This window comes from Saimiri boliviensis, chromosome 2 (assembly GCF_048565385.1).
Source record: "Saimiri boliviensis isolate mSaiBol1 chromosome 2, mSaiBol1.pri, whole genome shotgun sequence".
NCBI lineage: Eukaryota > Metazoa > Chordata > Mammalia > Primates > Cebidae > Saimiri > Saimiri boliviensis.
Window position 1 is genome coordinate 4,385,346 of NC_133450.1, and position 13,883 is coordinate 4,399,228.

General features: G+C 58.0%; 1 protein-coding gene across 2 annotated transcripts in view; it reads left to right on the forward strand.

Annotated features, from left to right (window-relative positions):
* The window catches only part of SEMA7A (semaphorin 7A (JohnMiltonHagen blood group)), a 29,227-nt gene extending 21,985 nt beyond the window's left edge, over positions 1 to 7,242 (forward strand). For both annotated transcript variants that reach the window (XM_074392671.1, XM_039468738.2), the window contains exons 8-14: positions 267 to 451; positions 1,287 to 1,395; positions 1,494 to 1,692; positions 4,537 to 4,664; positions 4,837 to 4,991; positions 5,182 to 5,243; positions 5,550 to 7,242. In XM_074392671.1, coding sequence (XP_074248772.1) covers positions 267 to 451; positions 1,287 to 1,395; positions 1,494 to 1,692; positions 4,537 to 4,664; positions 4,837 to 4,991; positions 5,182 to 5,243; positions 5,550 to 5,911 — 1,200 coding nt within the window. In that variant the 3' untranslated portion in view covers positions 5,912 to 7,242. The remainder of the gene's footprint in view (positions 1 to 266; positions 452 to 1,286; positions 1,396 to 1,493; positions 1,693 to 4,536; positions 4,665 to 4,836; positions 4,992 to 5,181; positions 5,244 to 5,549) is intronic.
* The last annotated feature ends 6,641 nt before the right edge of the window (positions 7,243 to 13,883 follow it).

Genomic DNA, 13,883 nt, shown 5'->3' on the forward strand with positions numbered 1-13,883 from the left:
TGTCTGCTCTGCGGGGACCTGGCACTCTCACCTGCCCTGACCCTGGGCACTGTTAGCTCTGGGCTCTGGGTCAGCCAGGCCTGCTGGCTGGAGTCTCATCTGCAGACCTGGCCTGCGTCCTGGGGCACCCCGACGGGACCCGGCCCCTCACAGCCTGCCTTCCTCCTCTGGGTACAGGTGCTGGCATTGCTGGCAGTGATTCCCTGGGGTGCATGGGGAAGCCCGGGCATGTGCTGAGGGGCCTCTTCTTCCCTCTGCCCTTCCAGGGGGACCAGGGTGGGGAGAGTTCACTGTCGGTCTCCAAGTGGAACACTTTTCTGAAAGCCATGCTGGTATGCAGTGACGCTGCCACCAACAAGAACTTCAACAGGCTGCAGGACGTCTTCCTGCTCCCCGACCCCAGCGGCCAGTGGAGGGACACCAGGGTCTACGGTGTTTTCTCCAACCCCTGGTGAGTGGCCCTTGTCCTGGAGCTGGGGCTGGCACTGGTTCAGTGTCCAGTAGGGACAGGAGACCCTGGGAGGGCCCGCCTGGTGTGGCACCAGCAGGGACTGCAGGCTCAAGGGGCGGGGCTGTTGCTGGGTGTGGGGTGGGGGGACAGCCGGCGAGATGTGTGTGCTGTTGTGTGAGTGAGTCTGCACTCACAGGTGTGTGCGCATGGCCTATATGCACACTCATGACTGCACCTGTGCCCGTGTGTCCCAGTACGTGTGTGGGCCCCCAGTGGACGCTGCGCCCGGAAGGAAGCTGCTGAAGCGTCTCTTGGGGAGCTGGGCGCTGTCACACCTGCTCAGGCACTGCCTGCGCCTCATAATTCACACTTCTTAATCACTCTCATTGATTGAAAACAAGGCAGGCAAAAGCGCTGGGTGTGTGTGGGGAGAGTTGAGGGACAGAGCAGAAGAAGCCAAGACCCTGCTTTGTGGCTCCTGGGTGGGTGGAGCCCCCCGGGCCAGAAGGGGTTGGGGGTCTGGCCTTCTGGGGCATCAGCATCCCATAGCCTGTGCCCCGGGAGGGTTAGAGAGCTGCTCAGCCCATGTTGGGGCTCAGCCCAGCCTGGGGTTGGGGAAAGCAGATGGCCTCTAGACTCAGTGCTTCTGTGACAGGACTCGAGGCTGTGGCTGTAGATTGCAGCAGAAAAGAATTAGGTTGCACTCCGTCTCTCCTTCCTCCTCCCCATCCTTCCCTCCTTTCAGTGGTGTGTGGTAGCTCAGTGCCAGGCACAGGGCTGGCCGGGGTGGGTGGGTTCTGGGCCCCCCATTGAGCTGGTCTCCGTGTCACTGCAGGAACTACTCAGCCGTGTGCGTGTATTCCCTCGGTGACATTGACAAGGTCTTCCGCACCTCCTCACTCAAGGGCTACTACTCAAGCCTTCCCAACCCTCGGCCTGGCAAGGTGAGCGTGACACCAGCTGGGGCCCGGGCGCGGGCCCAGTCCTGCCGCTCCCTCCCCTCTCACCACCCCACTGACCTGGGCCTGCTCTCCTTGCCCAGTGCCTCTCCTACCAGAAGCCGATACCCACAGAGACCTTCCAGGTGGCTGACCGTCACCCAGAGGTGTCACAGAGGGTGGAGCCCATGGGGCCTCTGAAGACGCCATTGTTCCACTCTAAATACCACTACCAGAAGGTGGTCGTCCATCGCATGCAGGCCAGCCACGGGGACACCTTTCACGTGCTTTACCTAACTACAGGTGAGAGGCTGCCCCGGGACCCTCAGTTTGCTTTGTAAAAATGGGCACGGGAGGGGTAAAGAATAATGTTGTCAACATCCGGTTGGATCTTTACATGTGGAAGGAAGAATTGAGTGACTGGAGTTGACATGGGTTAACCTGTGTAGGTGCGGAAGAGTCAGGCAGGGAGAGCTTCCTGGAGGAGGTGGGGGCAAGAGGGAAAGGGGGATGGAAGAAAAGCAAGCATTGGGATCTGGAGGAGGAGATCCAGAGAGTCTGAGCAAAGCCAGGTGCACCCTTGGTCCCGATGTCTGACTCAGGGAAGAAGATGGTAGGAAGAGATGTGGAAAACGAGGAGGAGGGGCCTGAACCACAGGGATCCTGGCCTCTGCCAGGCAGAAGGAGGGAGTCAGGCCCTCCTCCTGTCTTCGAGATTGTGCAGGTGAGAGGAAACATTTGAGGAGTTGGTGGGACACAAATTAGGCGCAAGGAAGGAGTTCCAGGTGGCAGAGGCTTTGGCGTCTCACAGAGGACAGGGGCAGCTTCTCCTCTTCCCTGGAGTGGGCCCCCTGGGGGGAGCTGAGTGGAACTCCTGGGAGATGCTCCTGCATTCCGGAAAGCCACTGGACCCGGAGGAGCCAGCCCTGAGTTGGCTTTGTGGCAGCTTCCCATCCCAGCTGCCTTCCTTGAAACTGGGAAGGGCCTCTGGCACCTCTGGCCATATAATTCAGGCGCAGGCGCCCACCCTCAGTGGTCACATTCCCCATGTGATTTCCTGTTGCTACTTCAACTTGGGACTATCTCCACGTTGGTGACCTTGTAGGCAACTGGAACCCCAGCACGACTGCCTGGCTCCTGGAAGCCTTGGGGAGAGGAATTTCCCACAGGGCAGGGCCTGGGTCCTGAGTCCCTGCCTCTTTACTCCCCTTTCATCCCAGCTGCACCCTTGGGCCCCTGTCCTTGCTTGGCTCCAGCAGCGGCTGGCACAGCTGTTGTGGTCAGCCAGGGGATGGCAGGGCCAGGGAGCAGGGGAGGTCACACAGTGTGGGACTGGGAGCGGGAGCTGGGGCGAGGAAGGCTGGACTTCGTCCATGGATTCCCTTCCTGGAGACTTGGGAGGCGAGCGCGCTTGAGTGATTAGGGACGGTGTCTTGCTTCTCTCTCTGAGGGCCGTGCAGCCCGCACCGTTTTGGAGCCTGCAGCATTCGTATTGGGGCTAGATTTAAAAATAGAGCTTCCTGAGTCCTCTGCAGAGAATGGGAGGCTCTCACAACGGGGAGAAGTATTGGGTCTGTTCCTGATAATTTTGCTAGGGGGATGCTGTTCCTAGGGCTGGTTTGGAAGGAGGTGCGGGGCAGCATGTCTGTGAAGGCAGTGGCCGGGGTGGGAGCTTAGCAGGCCCAAGGAGCATCTGGCCACATCTCAGAGTCCACAGATGAGGCTCACAGAGGTGCAGGGGAAACGTCCTAGGCGGGCGATGATCTGACTGCTTTTTTGGGGCAGCGATGCCCTGGGAAACTGGGAGGGAGGGAAGGAGGGAGGTAGACTAGTCTAGAAACTGCGACAGCAGGTGACGTAGGAGTGGGAGGACCAGGGCTCAGGGTGCCCGTTGGTCCCTACGTGTGAGTGGAGAGAGCATTGGTCCAGGAGGCAGGGCAGCTTGTTAGAAGACCTTGAGAACCCTTGATTTAGAATCCAAGGCCAGGCGCCGTGGCTCACGCCTATAATCCCAGCACTTTGGGAGGCCGAGGCAGGCGGATCACCTGAGGTTGGGGGTTCGAGACCAGCCTGACCAACATGGAGAAACCCCATCTCTATTAAAAATGCAAAATTAGCCGGGTGTGGTGGCACACGCTTATAATCCCAGCTACTTGGGAGGCTGGGAAAGGAGAATCGCTTGAACCCAGGAGGCAGAGATTGCAGTGAGCCGAGATCACACCACTGTACTCCAGCCTGGGCAACAAGAGTAAAACTCTGTCTCAAAAAAAAAAAAAAAAAAAATCCAAGATCCTTTTTAGATCTTATAAAATTAAGATATCCCCTAAGACCAAATGCAATACAGAGTCCTGAATTGGATCCTAGAACAGAAGAAGGACATTTGTGGAAAACTAGTGAAATCCAAATAAAGTCTGTAGTTTCGTTAATAGTAATGCAGCAATGTTGGTTGCCTAGTTGTGACAAATATACCGTGGTTATGTAAGACGGTAACATTGGGGGAACCGGAGAAGGGTAGATTGGAGCTCTCTGTACTATCTTTGCAACTTTTCTGGAAATCTAAAATTACTCCAAAATAAAAAAATGTATTTAAAGTAAATACATTCCCTAAAGAGTCTAGGAGGCAGGGGAGTTGTAGAAGCAGCTGAGTAGTTGGGCTCTGGCCGATTTCGATTCTGACTTGGTCTCTGCTGCTTGCCAGCTGTGTGACCTTGAGCAAGTAGCTTAGCCTTTCTGATCCTGATTTCCTGATTTCCTTATCTGTGGGGTGAGGAAGATGACAGGTGCCTTACAGGGCCGTGGAGGGTTAGGTGCGGCGATACGTGGACAGAAGCCGCACTGGCCTTGCGAGTGTGGGGCTCCCGCCTCTGTTCTTCCCGCCACAGCTTCCCGCCTAGCCTTGGGCGTGTTGGGAGCCATATCCAGGGTCCCCTAGACCTCCCAGGATGGCCTTTCTGGACCAGTCTTGGAAGCTTCTGGGCTGCCCTCGGGCTCCCACATTCCTCCCCGGTCACGCTCTCCTCGCCCTGCCCACCCAGTCCTGTGACCCTCGCCTGAGCCGGGACTTCCCACCCCTCCCCAGGCGAGAGGGAGGCTGCCCGGCTCCACAGTGGGGCTCCCGCCCACTGACCCTCTGCGCACCACCCACAGACAGGGGCACCATCCACAAGGTGGTAGAGCCAGGGGAGCGGGAGCGCGGCCTTGTCTTCAACGTCGTGGAGATCCAGCCCTTCCGCCGCGCGGCTGCCATCCAGACCATGTCGCTGGATGCTGACCGGGTGAGCCTCCCCCTACCGCGTCCCGTGGGCTATGCAGTGACCGCAGCTGAGGACGGGGCTCCTTTGCATGTGATTTGTGGTTCTTTTAAGAGCCTCTAGGCCTTAGGGCCTGGGCGCGAAGACTGAGTGTGGGGTGGGGCCCGGGCCTGACCCAGTCCTGCTGTCCTTCCAGCGGAAGCTGTACGTGAGCTCCCAGTGGGAGGTGAGCCAGGTGCCCCTGGACCTGTGTGAGGTCTATGGCGGGGGCTGCCATGGCTGCCTCATGTCCCGAGACCCCTACTGCGGCTGGGACCAGGGCCGCTGCGTCTCCATCTACAGCGCCCCGTGGTACGTTGGCCGGGATCCCTCATCCCTGGGAGGAGGTGGGCATGGGAGTGGGGCAGGTGTTGACGGGCTGGAGGAGGCGTTGGTACTGGGCCTTTCTGGTGGGCCCCGCCTCCCGGCTGGAGCTGCGTTGGGGTGAGGCCAGGCGGGGCGGGCCAGGTCTGCTGAGCCTCTTTCTTCCTTCTCACTCCAGGCCGGTGCTGCAGTCCATTAATCCAGCCGAGCCACACAAGGAGTGCCCCAACCCAAAACCAGGTACCTGAGCTGGCCCTGTGGTGGCTGTGGTCCATGACGGGGGTGCGGCCCCGCCCTGATTGTCCTGGTACAGGCAGGACAGTACAGGCCCGCCCTGATTGCCCCCGGCACAGGAGGCAGGTTACAGTCCTGCCGAGGGAGCCCTCTCGGTGGGGTGAGAGAGACAGGAGAGCGAAGGAGGAGGCTGAGGGGGTGCCCCACGTTCGTTCCGAAGCCCTGTCCTGGGATCCCAGTCCGTGGGGAGGGCACATCCGCCCCGGGCGCGCTCGGCCCCTCCTCACGGCTGCTTTCCCGCTGCCTCCCCAGACAAGGCCCCACTGCAGAAGGTTTCCCTGGCCCCGAACTCTCGCTACTACCTGAGCTGCCCCATGGAATCCCGCCACGCCACCTACTCATGGCGCCACAAGGAGAACGTGGAGCAGAGCTGCGAACCTGGTCACCAGAGCCCCAACTGCATCCTGTTCATCGAGAACCTCACGGCCCAGCAGTACGGCCATTACTTCTGTGAGGCCCAGGAGGGCTCCTACTTCCGCGAGGCTCAGCACTGGCAGCTGCTGCCCGAGGACGGCATCATGGCTGAGCACCTGCTGGGCCGCGCCCAGGCCCTGGCCACCTCCCTCTGGCTGGGGGTCCTGCCCACACTCACTCTCGGCCTGCTGGTCCACTAGGGCCTCCCGAGGCTGGGCATCCCTCGGGCGTCTGCAGCCCAGGGCACGAGAACGTCTCATACTCAGAGCCGGCTGGCCCGGGAGCTCCTTGACTGCCGCTTCTCCCAGGGGCCAGAATAACCCAGTGGAGGATGCCAGGCCTGGAGAGGTCCAGCCACAGGCAGCTGCTGGGCCCCAGGTGGCACACGGGCAGGGAGGGGCTGAGCATGAGGGCACCGACTGTGAAGCTGGGGCATCGACGACCCAAGTCTTTATCTTCTGGAAAATATTTTTCAAAGACTCCTCAAACTTGACTGAATGCAGTGATGCTCCCGGCCCAAGAACCCATGGGTCGGGGAGTGGGTTTGGAAAGGGGAGCCGGGACCCCATCTCTGGACCCTGGGGCCGAGGCCCGAGTCCTTCCGGACTCTTGGTGCCCACACTGCCTCCTTCCTCTCCCTCTCCCGTGGCTGGATGGCTGGTGTTCCTGAAGACCCAGGGCTACCCTCTGCCCAGCCCTGGCCTCTGCAGCTCCCTCTCCGCCCTGGGTCCCACAGGACAGCCGCCTTGCATGTTTATTGAAGGATGTTTGCTTTCCGGACGGAAGGACGGAAAAAGCTCTATTTTTATGTTCGGCTTATTTCATGTATAGCTACTTCTGACTGCATCTGTATGAAAATACCAAAACTACATGCTGGGGGGGTGGGTAAGGGAGGGGCTGGGAAGGGATGGGTGGGGAGGGGGGTGATCCCAGTCTGAGGCTCCCGGGGATGGGATAAGAGTCTGGAGACGGACGGGCGTGGGTTCTTGGAGAGTGGCATGAGCTGGCTCTGCCCTGGGAGCCCGGTCTGAGGGGGGACGTGGTTGGAGCCCCCAGTGTTGGGGGTGGTTATGGCGGGGGGAGGGAGACAGGGGAGAATGAAGGAGAAAACTGAGCCCTAGGTTCGCCGTGTTCATTTAGAAGGAGGAGCCGGGTCCTCAGGGGGAGGTTCCAGGACTCTGCCCTTGGCGTTGAGGGTTGGGGGGCGGGGGGTCTCCTCCCTTCCCCTCAGCCCCCTTCCCCAGGGGCTGTGCTTCCATGCTCCTAGCCTCCCGCCTTCGCTCAGGACATGTTATAACTTAGGCTAAACTGTGAAAATTCCCATGGGGATGGCCTGGGCCGCGCTCTCCAGGCAGCGGCCCTGCCCCCAGCCCTGTCCATCCATTTCAGGGGGAGCTGGGTCCTTCTCCGGCTGCGTCTGGCCACCCAGGGCAGGGCCTGGGGCCGGCGGCCTCCCAGCTTCGGCCCCTGCACCTCTTCTCAATGCACTTTAATAATGTAACATATTACTAATAAACGAGCTATTTATTTACCTGTGCCTGTTCCTTGCCTACTCCTTGCCTACAAAGCTGTCCCGGTCACGAGGTGAGGGTGGGGCTCCTGTGTATTACTCGCCACCCCCTGGCCGCGTGAGCATCACATGCATTCTCACGTGGCCTGGTTAGAGCCCAGGAGTGAGCTCAGCAGGGCTCTAGCTAGTGAGAGGCAGGAATGGGGACCCGAACCCATGACTCCTGAGCCGCGTGCTGCCTGCCTGAGCCTTGACCCCAGATCCCTGATAGCTCCTGCACCCCCTTTTCCCCATTCCCAGCCTCCACCTCCTGCCGCTTCTCCTGGGAGACCTGGCCTGGGCCATGTTAGGAACAGCCTCAGGCCTCCCTGCCTTCAAGGGGCAGTTCTGGAGGGAAAGCCGATCAAATTCGGCCCCGTGGGACGCTGTGGTCTTGACTGTGTGAGCTGGAGGCTGGCGCCGCCTCAGGGGATGAGGGAGTGGGATTTGCTCCAGGCAGGGCAGGGGTCTGGGTGAGGGTTGGAGAGTGGGGAGGGACCTGAGGGCAAGGTTTGTGAATGATGAGGTGGGATTTGAGTTGTAGAAACTCAGAGCTCTCTCCAAGATCAAGTAAATAGGTTTCAGAACACGTAAGTTTGTGCCAGAAGGAGCCTCTGAGGCTGGGTGGAGGATGGAGGGAGTTAGGAGGCTGTCCGGTGGCTGGTAGAGGTCAGGATGACGGCAGTGGCCCTGGGACATAGGGCAGGGACAATAGGGAGAACCGCAGATGTCCCCCAGAGGCCGCCCCTCCCCCTTGTTCCCTTCTCTCTGTCCCCTGTCCCTGGAGGCAAGGACCCAGGGCCTTTGGAGTCTGCCAGGCGTTTTTCCTGAGCAGTGACTGCTGGAGGGGCCCGTGGCCGACTTGGGGCAGTCCCCTCTATCTGAGCCTAGCTTCTGGTTGGCTCTGGCGGACCCCACAGGACTGGAATCGCCTCCGCCCGCAGCACTCCCTCCCACTTCGGTTTGCCCTGCGCTCTCATATCCAGCCCATTCCTGCGGATTCTCCCCATTCTTTCTTCCCCCAACACTCAGTATTCCCCGGGGGCACCAAGGTCTCAGCAGGTCCGTGGGACAAGGGTCTTTGGGAGTTCAGGGGACGCAGAAGAGCCCTGGGCACCCGAGGGCAGAGACCTGGGGCTGCTGTCACCATTCGCAGTCCTGGGCAGATCCTTGCCTTCCCCGAGCCTCGTTGCTCCCCTTCGTAGAAGGCAGGGCTGGGCCTGGGTCTCTGCGGACCCTTTTCCTGCACATCTCGTCTGCCCTGGTCTGTCTGTATTCCAGTGCACAGCCAAGCATGGGCAGCAGGACAGGGGCCTCACGGGCTTCCGCTCAGCAAGCTCGAGGCTGGTGAGCAAAGCAAAGGATGGGAGTGAATTCCAGCCCCAAGTGGGCTGAGTGGCGAGTGGAGAAAGTATGAGGCAGCCTTGGTCCCTCCTTGGGTGCTGGTGGCCTCCAGTGAGTTTCCTGCCCTCTCTGGGCCTCAGCAGCACCCCTGTTTCCTTCAGAGATGCTTTTGGTGCTCCGATGGCTCCAGGGCAGAGGATTTGAGTGATGGAACCCACTCCTTTGTCTCTGTGGAGGCCCCAGGAGAGGCTGGGCTCGGAGTAAAGCCGTGTGCATTAAGGCATGAAATGAGCCCGTGTAAATTCCATGTAAATGAGCCGGCAGAGAAGAGGCCAGCCAGGCACAAGCCTCCTGCCCTGTTTTCCCCAGTGGACAAGCAGCCCAGCAGGCCTCTGGCTGGCGGTGTGTGGGCAGGACAGTTAGGCTGGGCCCAGGTGGTGGCAGGATCTGCTCTGCTCTAACCATAGCCACACAATATCCACGGTGCCAGCACTGGCTTCTTGAGGGCCAGGCCAGGGACAGGAGCCAGGCCAGGGGCAGGAGCCAGGCCCACCCTCCTGCCCTCTCTTGCACATTCTCACTGGGGACGAGGACGAGGGATGAGACGGAAAGCTCAGTTCTCCTGGGGAAGCCAGCAGGGAGCTGGAGACTTCATTCTGTCTCCGTCCCACTTTAGGAATCTGAAGAGTCACTACGGTTTATTCCCGTCCACATGTCCTGTCATCCTCTCCCCACAGGGGAAGGTGCTGTCCTCTTGTCTCTCTGCTGCATGAAACCCTTTAACAGCTCCCTGCACCTGCAGACAGGTGCATCTGGACCCAGCATCCATGGCCCTACTATTCCTTTCCATCTCTGCCGTCTTCCACCTTCCTTTCCTTTGCTGGAACCGCTCTATGCATTTGCTCCCGTGATTCCCTCCCCTGGAATGCCAGGAGGATGCTTCCTGGCAGAGGTTTCCGAATGACCTGGAATTCTTCAGAGGAGTCCTGGATCCCCCCTACACTAATGCCTCAACCTGCTCACCCCTGACCTTTGGGAGGGTGCACCTAGAAGCAAGCTCTGGGCTTGCTGGGGGAGAAGGTGCAGCCCCGCCCCTTCCCTGGAGACACTCAAAGCCTGGTAGGGAAGGGAGGTGGGTTGGATAGTGACCATACGTGTGATGGTCCTAGGTGGGAGGTGGGAGCTTAGAGGGAGCACCTAACCCCTCTAGGGGGGTGCTCAGGGAAGGCTTTGAGTAGGGCCTTACAGGATGCACAGAAGTCTCCCAGGAGGAAAGTGACTGAATGGAGAGGGAACCGCATTTGCAAATGCCTGGGAGTCGGAGAGCATCTGGGGTGTTACAGCCTGGCTGGAGTAAAGTGAGTTCCATGAAGGCAGAAACCATTGTTAGTTTTGTTCACAGCTGTGTCTCTAGTACCTAGAACAGTGCCTGGCACATAGTAGGTACTCAAGACATGCTTACTGAATGAATGAGTAAGATGAGAGAAGGGCGGGTATCTAGAGGGGAGACTGGATGACTCCATCAAGATCCTGCAGACACTAGGGAGCCATTGAAGGATTCTGAGCAGGGGTGAGGGTAGATGATAATGATCCTAACGGTGAGCCTGAGATCCATGTTTTCTCACCCCCATTCCTTACACCAAAGACCCACTCCTCACCATTTCCAGGTGTTTCTAGCTCCTTCTATGGTCCAATTTTAGCCTCTCACTTCCTGGAAAATAAAGTGCAGCCATCCTGGCTAGAGTGCCAGGCAGGAGATTTGCAGGCGCAGGCCAGTGGAATGGGGCTGAAATAGCTAAATCTGGTTCAGGAAACCCGTTTATGTCAGTATTGGTTAGCTCTGGGAGGAAGAGACCTTGGGAGAAAAACAAAAACAAAACCCACATTCTCAAGGTCACCGAGACCAGACCGTGAGTCAGGCCCCCATCGAGGGAAGGAGCACAGGACCACACCCCAGAGGTGCCTGCTGGGGCCTTTCTATAGGATGACGTTCACACCAGAACCGCTGCCCCCAAACCAAGTCAAGGTCCCAGAGCTCTGGCAGCTCTTTCAAGTTGGGCAGAATGAATGGCCGCGGCGAACACGTCCTTGGTCTGAGCCTGTACCATGGTGGGGAAACCTGACTTGCGGCTTCTTTCAGCTGGACCCATTCCTGGAGCAGGCATTGCTCATCAACAGTGGCACTGCTTTCCTGACCTCAGATGAGCCATTTCTTTTTTTTTTTTTTTTTTTTTTTTTTTTTTGAGACGGAGTTTCGCTCTTGTTACCCAGGCTGGAGTGCAATGGCGCGATCTCGGCTCACCGCAACCTCCGCCTCCTGGGCTCAGGCAATTCTCCTGCCTCAGCCTCCTGAGTAGCTGGGATTACAGGCATGCGCCACCATGCCCAGCTAATTTTTTGTATTTTGAGTAGAGACGGGGTTTCACCATGTTGACCAGGATGGTCTTGATCTCTCGACCTCGTGATCCACCCGCCTCGGCCTCCCAAAGTGCTGGGATTACAGGCTTGAGCCACCGCGCCCGGCCTTTTTTTTTTTTTTTTTTTTTTTTTGAGACGGAGTTTCGCTCTTGTTACCCAGGCTGGAGTGCAATGGCGCGATCTCGGCTCACCGCAACCTCCGCCTCCTGGGTTCAGGCAATTCTCCTGCCTCAGCCTCCTGAGTAGCTGGGATTACAGGCACACGCCACCATGCCCAGCTGATTGTTTGTATTTTTAGTAGAGACAGGGTTTCACCATGTTGACCAGGATGGTCTCGATCTCTTGACCTCGTGATCCACCCGCCTCAGCCTCCCAAAGTGCTGGGATTACAGGCTTGAGCCACCGCGCCCGGCCGAGCCATTTCTTTTAGAACGTGCATTCGCTAAGGGCTACTGGGCATTCGAAATAGGGCTCATCTGAATTGAGACGTGCTGTATGTATAAAGACACACCGGATTTTGAAAACATAATATAAAAATATGACCTTGAATTTTTACATCGACGGCACATTGAAATGATATTTCAGATATATTTGCCTAGATAAAATAACAAAAAATTAATTCTACCTATTTCTTTAACTGTTTTTTTTTTTTTGAGATGGAGTCTTGCTCTGTAGCCCAGACTGGAGTGCAGTGGCGGGAACTTGGCTCACCACAACCTTCGCCTCCTGGGTTCAAGCGATTCTCTTGCCTCAGCCACCTGAGTAGCTGGGGTTACAGGTGCCCGCCACCACGCCTGGCTGATTTTTGTATTTTCAGTAGAGACAGGGTTTCACCATGTTGGCCAGGCTGGTCTCAAACTCCTGACCTCAAATGATTTGCCTGCCTCGGCCTCCCAAAGTGCTGGGATTGCAGGCGTGAGCCATTGTGCTCTGCCTTCTTTAACTTCTATCTAGTGTGGCTACTGGAACATTTTACATTATGTGTGTGGCTTATTTTGCATTTCTGTTGGACAACATTGTTATGGAATATCTGCTCTGTGCGGGCAGGGAATTTGTCTTTTTGGTTCACAGGTAAATTCCAGCACCTAGAGTAGCACCTAGCATATAGTAGGTGCTCAGTAAATTATTTGTGGACTGAGTGAATGGAGGGACCATCACCAGTATTGCTCCTCAGGAGCCACCAGCAATTGATCAGATGGAACATATTTGCTACCCCGAGCCCAGTGGGCACTCCATCACAGTGCTAAGAACCCTGTTTTGCTTCCTGCCTTTACAGCTTGTGTCACCCTCCTGGGACGCTCCTGATGCCCAGTGGCGCAGGTGAAGGTAGACTCGGGTGAATGCACTGCTCTGCTGAGGGTCTTCCGAAAGGGAACTTTTCAGTTCCTTCTGGTCAGGAAGCAGGGCAGCGTGCAAATGGTATGGAAATCACCTCTTGTGGGTGTTTGCATATCTAGGGTGCTGGTGAGGCTTCCAGGCCACCTCCTAAACCCAGCCCTTGGTCCCTGGAGACAAAAGAGGAAGCTCTGGAGACTTTGAGCTCTGGGGACAAATGGGGGGGGGGGACTGGGGCCCCCTTAGTCTTTCTCCAGCGAAGGAGGGCTTGTAGCCGGGAGCATCCTCATCTCTCAATTCAGCAGGAGCCTAAAAATAGTCTGCAGTTCCAGCCTCCCCCACAGCCACCCGCACCAAGCGGGGCCCTGCGCCTGGCAGCTCCTCCACAATCCAGACTGTTGGCACAATCTGCCCCAGCCGCCGACCCCCGTCTCCCCGTCCCATCTCGGCCCCTGAGAACCCTGAGCTCAGCAGTCCCTGCTGTCAGTCCTGCTGAGGGTCTGCCTCCCCACTCTGCCTTTCCAAACAGCCTGGGCTGCTGGGGAGAAGGCTGGCGCCTGACCTGCTTCTCAGGCACAGGATGGGAGTTAATGGAAGACCACGCACCATGCTCAAAGCAAGGAAGACCTCTCTGAAGCAACGGAATGTGGCCAGACTTGCTGGCTCTAGCGGCAGCCTTTCCTCTAACTGTTTACTCGGTGTATCTAGAGTAGAGCATGCTCTGTACCTCCAAAGGAGATGCCGCCACAGCTATAGATCATCTGCGTGGTGCTCCGCTTCCTTTTCACCCCCCACTTCACTTCCGTGAGCACAGGCTTCTTTGTTTATACACTCAATAAATAGTGTGAGTCTCCAGTGCTCGGGTCCTTGGCATCCTCCTCCTTCGTCGCCCCCCGGGAGCCCACCTTCATGCACTCTTACCCTTGTCTCTCACTGTCTCTGTCTCCGCCAACCCTCCTGACTTCTTAGGTGGTGTCTGGGCTGGTTCCCCGACCCTGGGCCCCGAGCCCCTGGATCTCCAGACCCCATGCTCTGTCCACCCTCCATTCTGGAGGGGATGCTAGCCAGACACAAGTGGGGTGCAGGTGTTCCAAGGAGTAGAGACAACACGTGCAAACAACGGGTGTGAGAGAGCGCAGCACGCCGTGGAAAGGGTGAGCCGGAAGGGCTGGGTGCACAGGCCGAGTGCAGGGGCCAGGCCCAGGCTGGAAGGCAGCACCGCAGGTCTGTCGGCTCCCACCCCACGCATGGATGCCCTGGAGTAGATGGCGTCGCTGTCCTGCCCACAGGGAGCAGGGCTGCCCCTCGGATCTAGCAGCCCGCAGTAGCGCTGGTGCCACCCACACCTGTGTAGAGCGCAGAAGGAGAGCTCAGGTGCCAGGGCCCATCTCCCCGTTTTGGGTCTTCCACATCTTTCTTTGTTGAGACAGAGTCTCGCTCTGTCGCCCAGGCTGTAATGCAGCAGCGTGATCTTGGCTCACTGCAGACTCCGCCTCCCCAGTTCCAGCGATTCTCCTGCCTCAGCC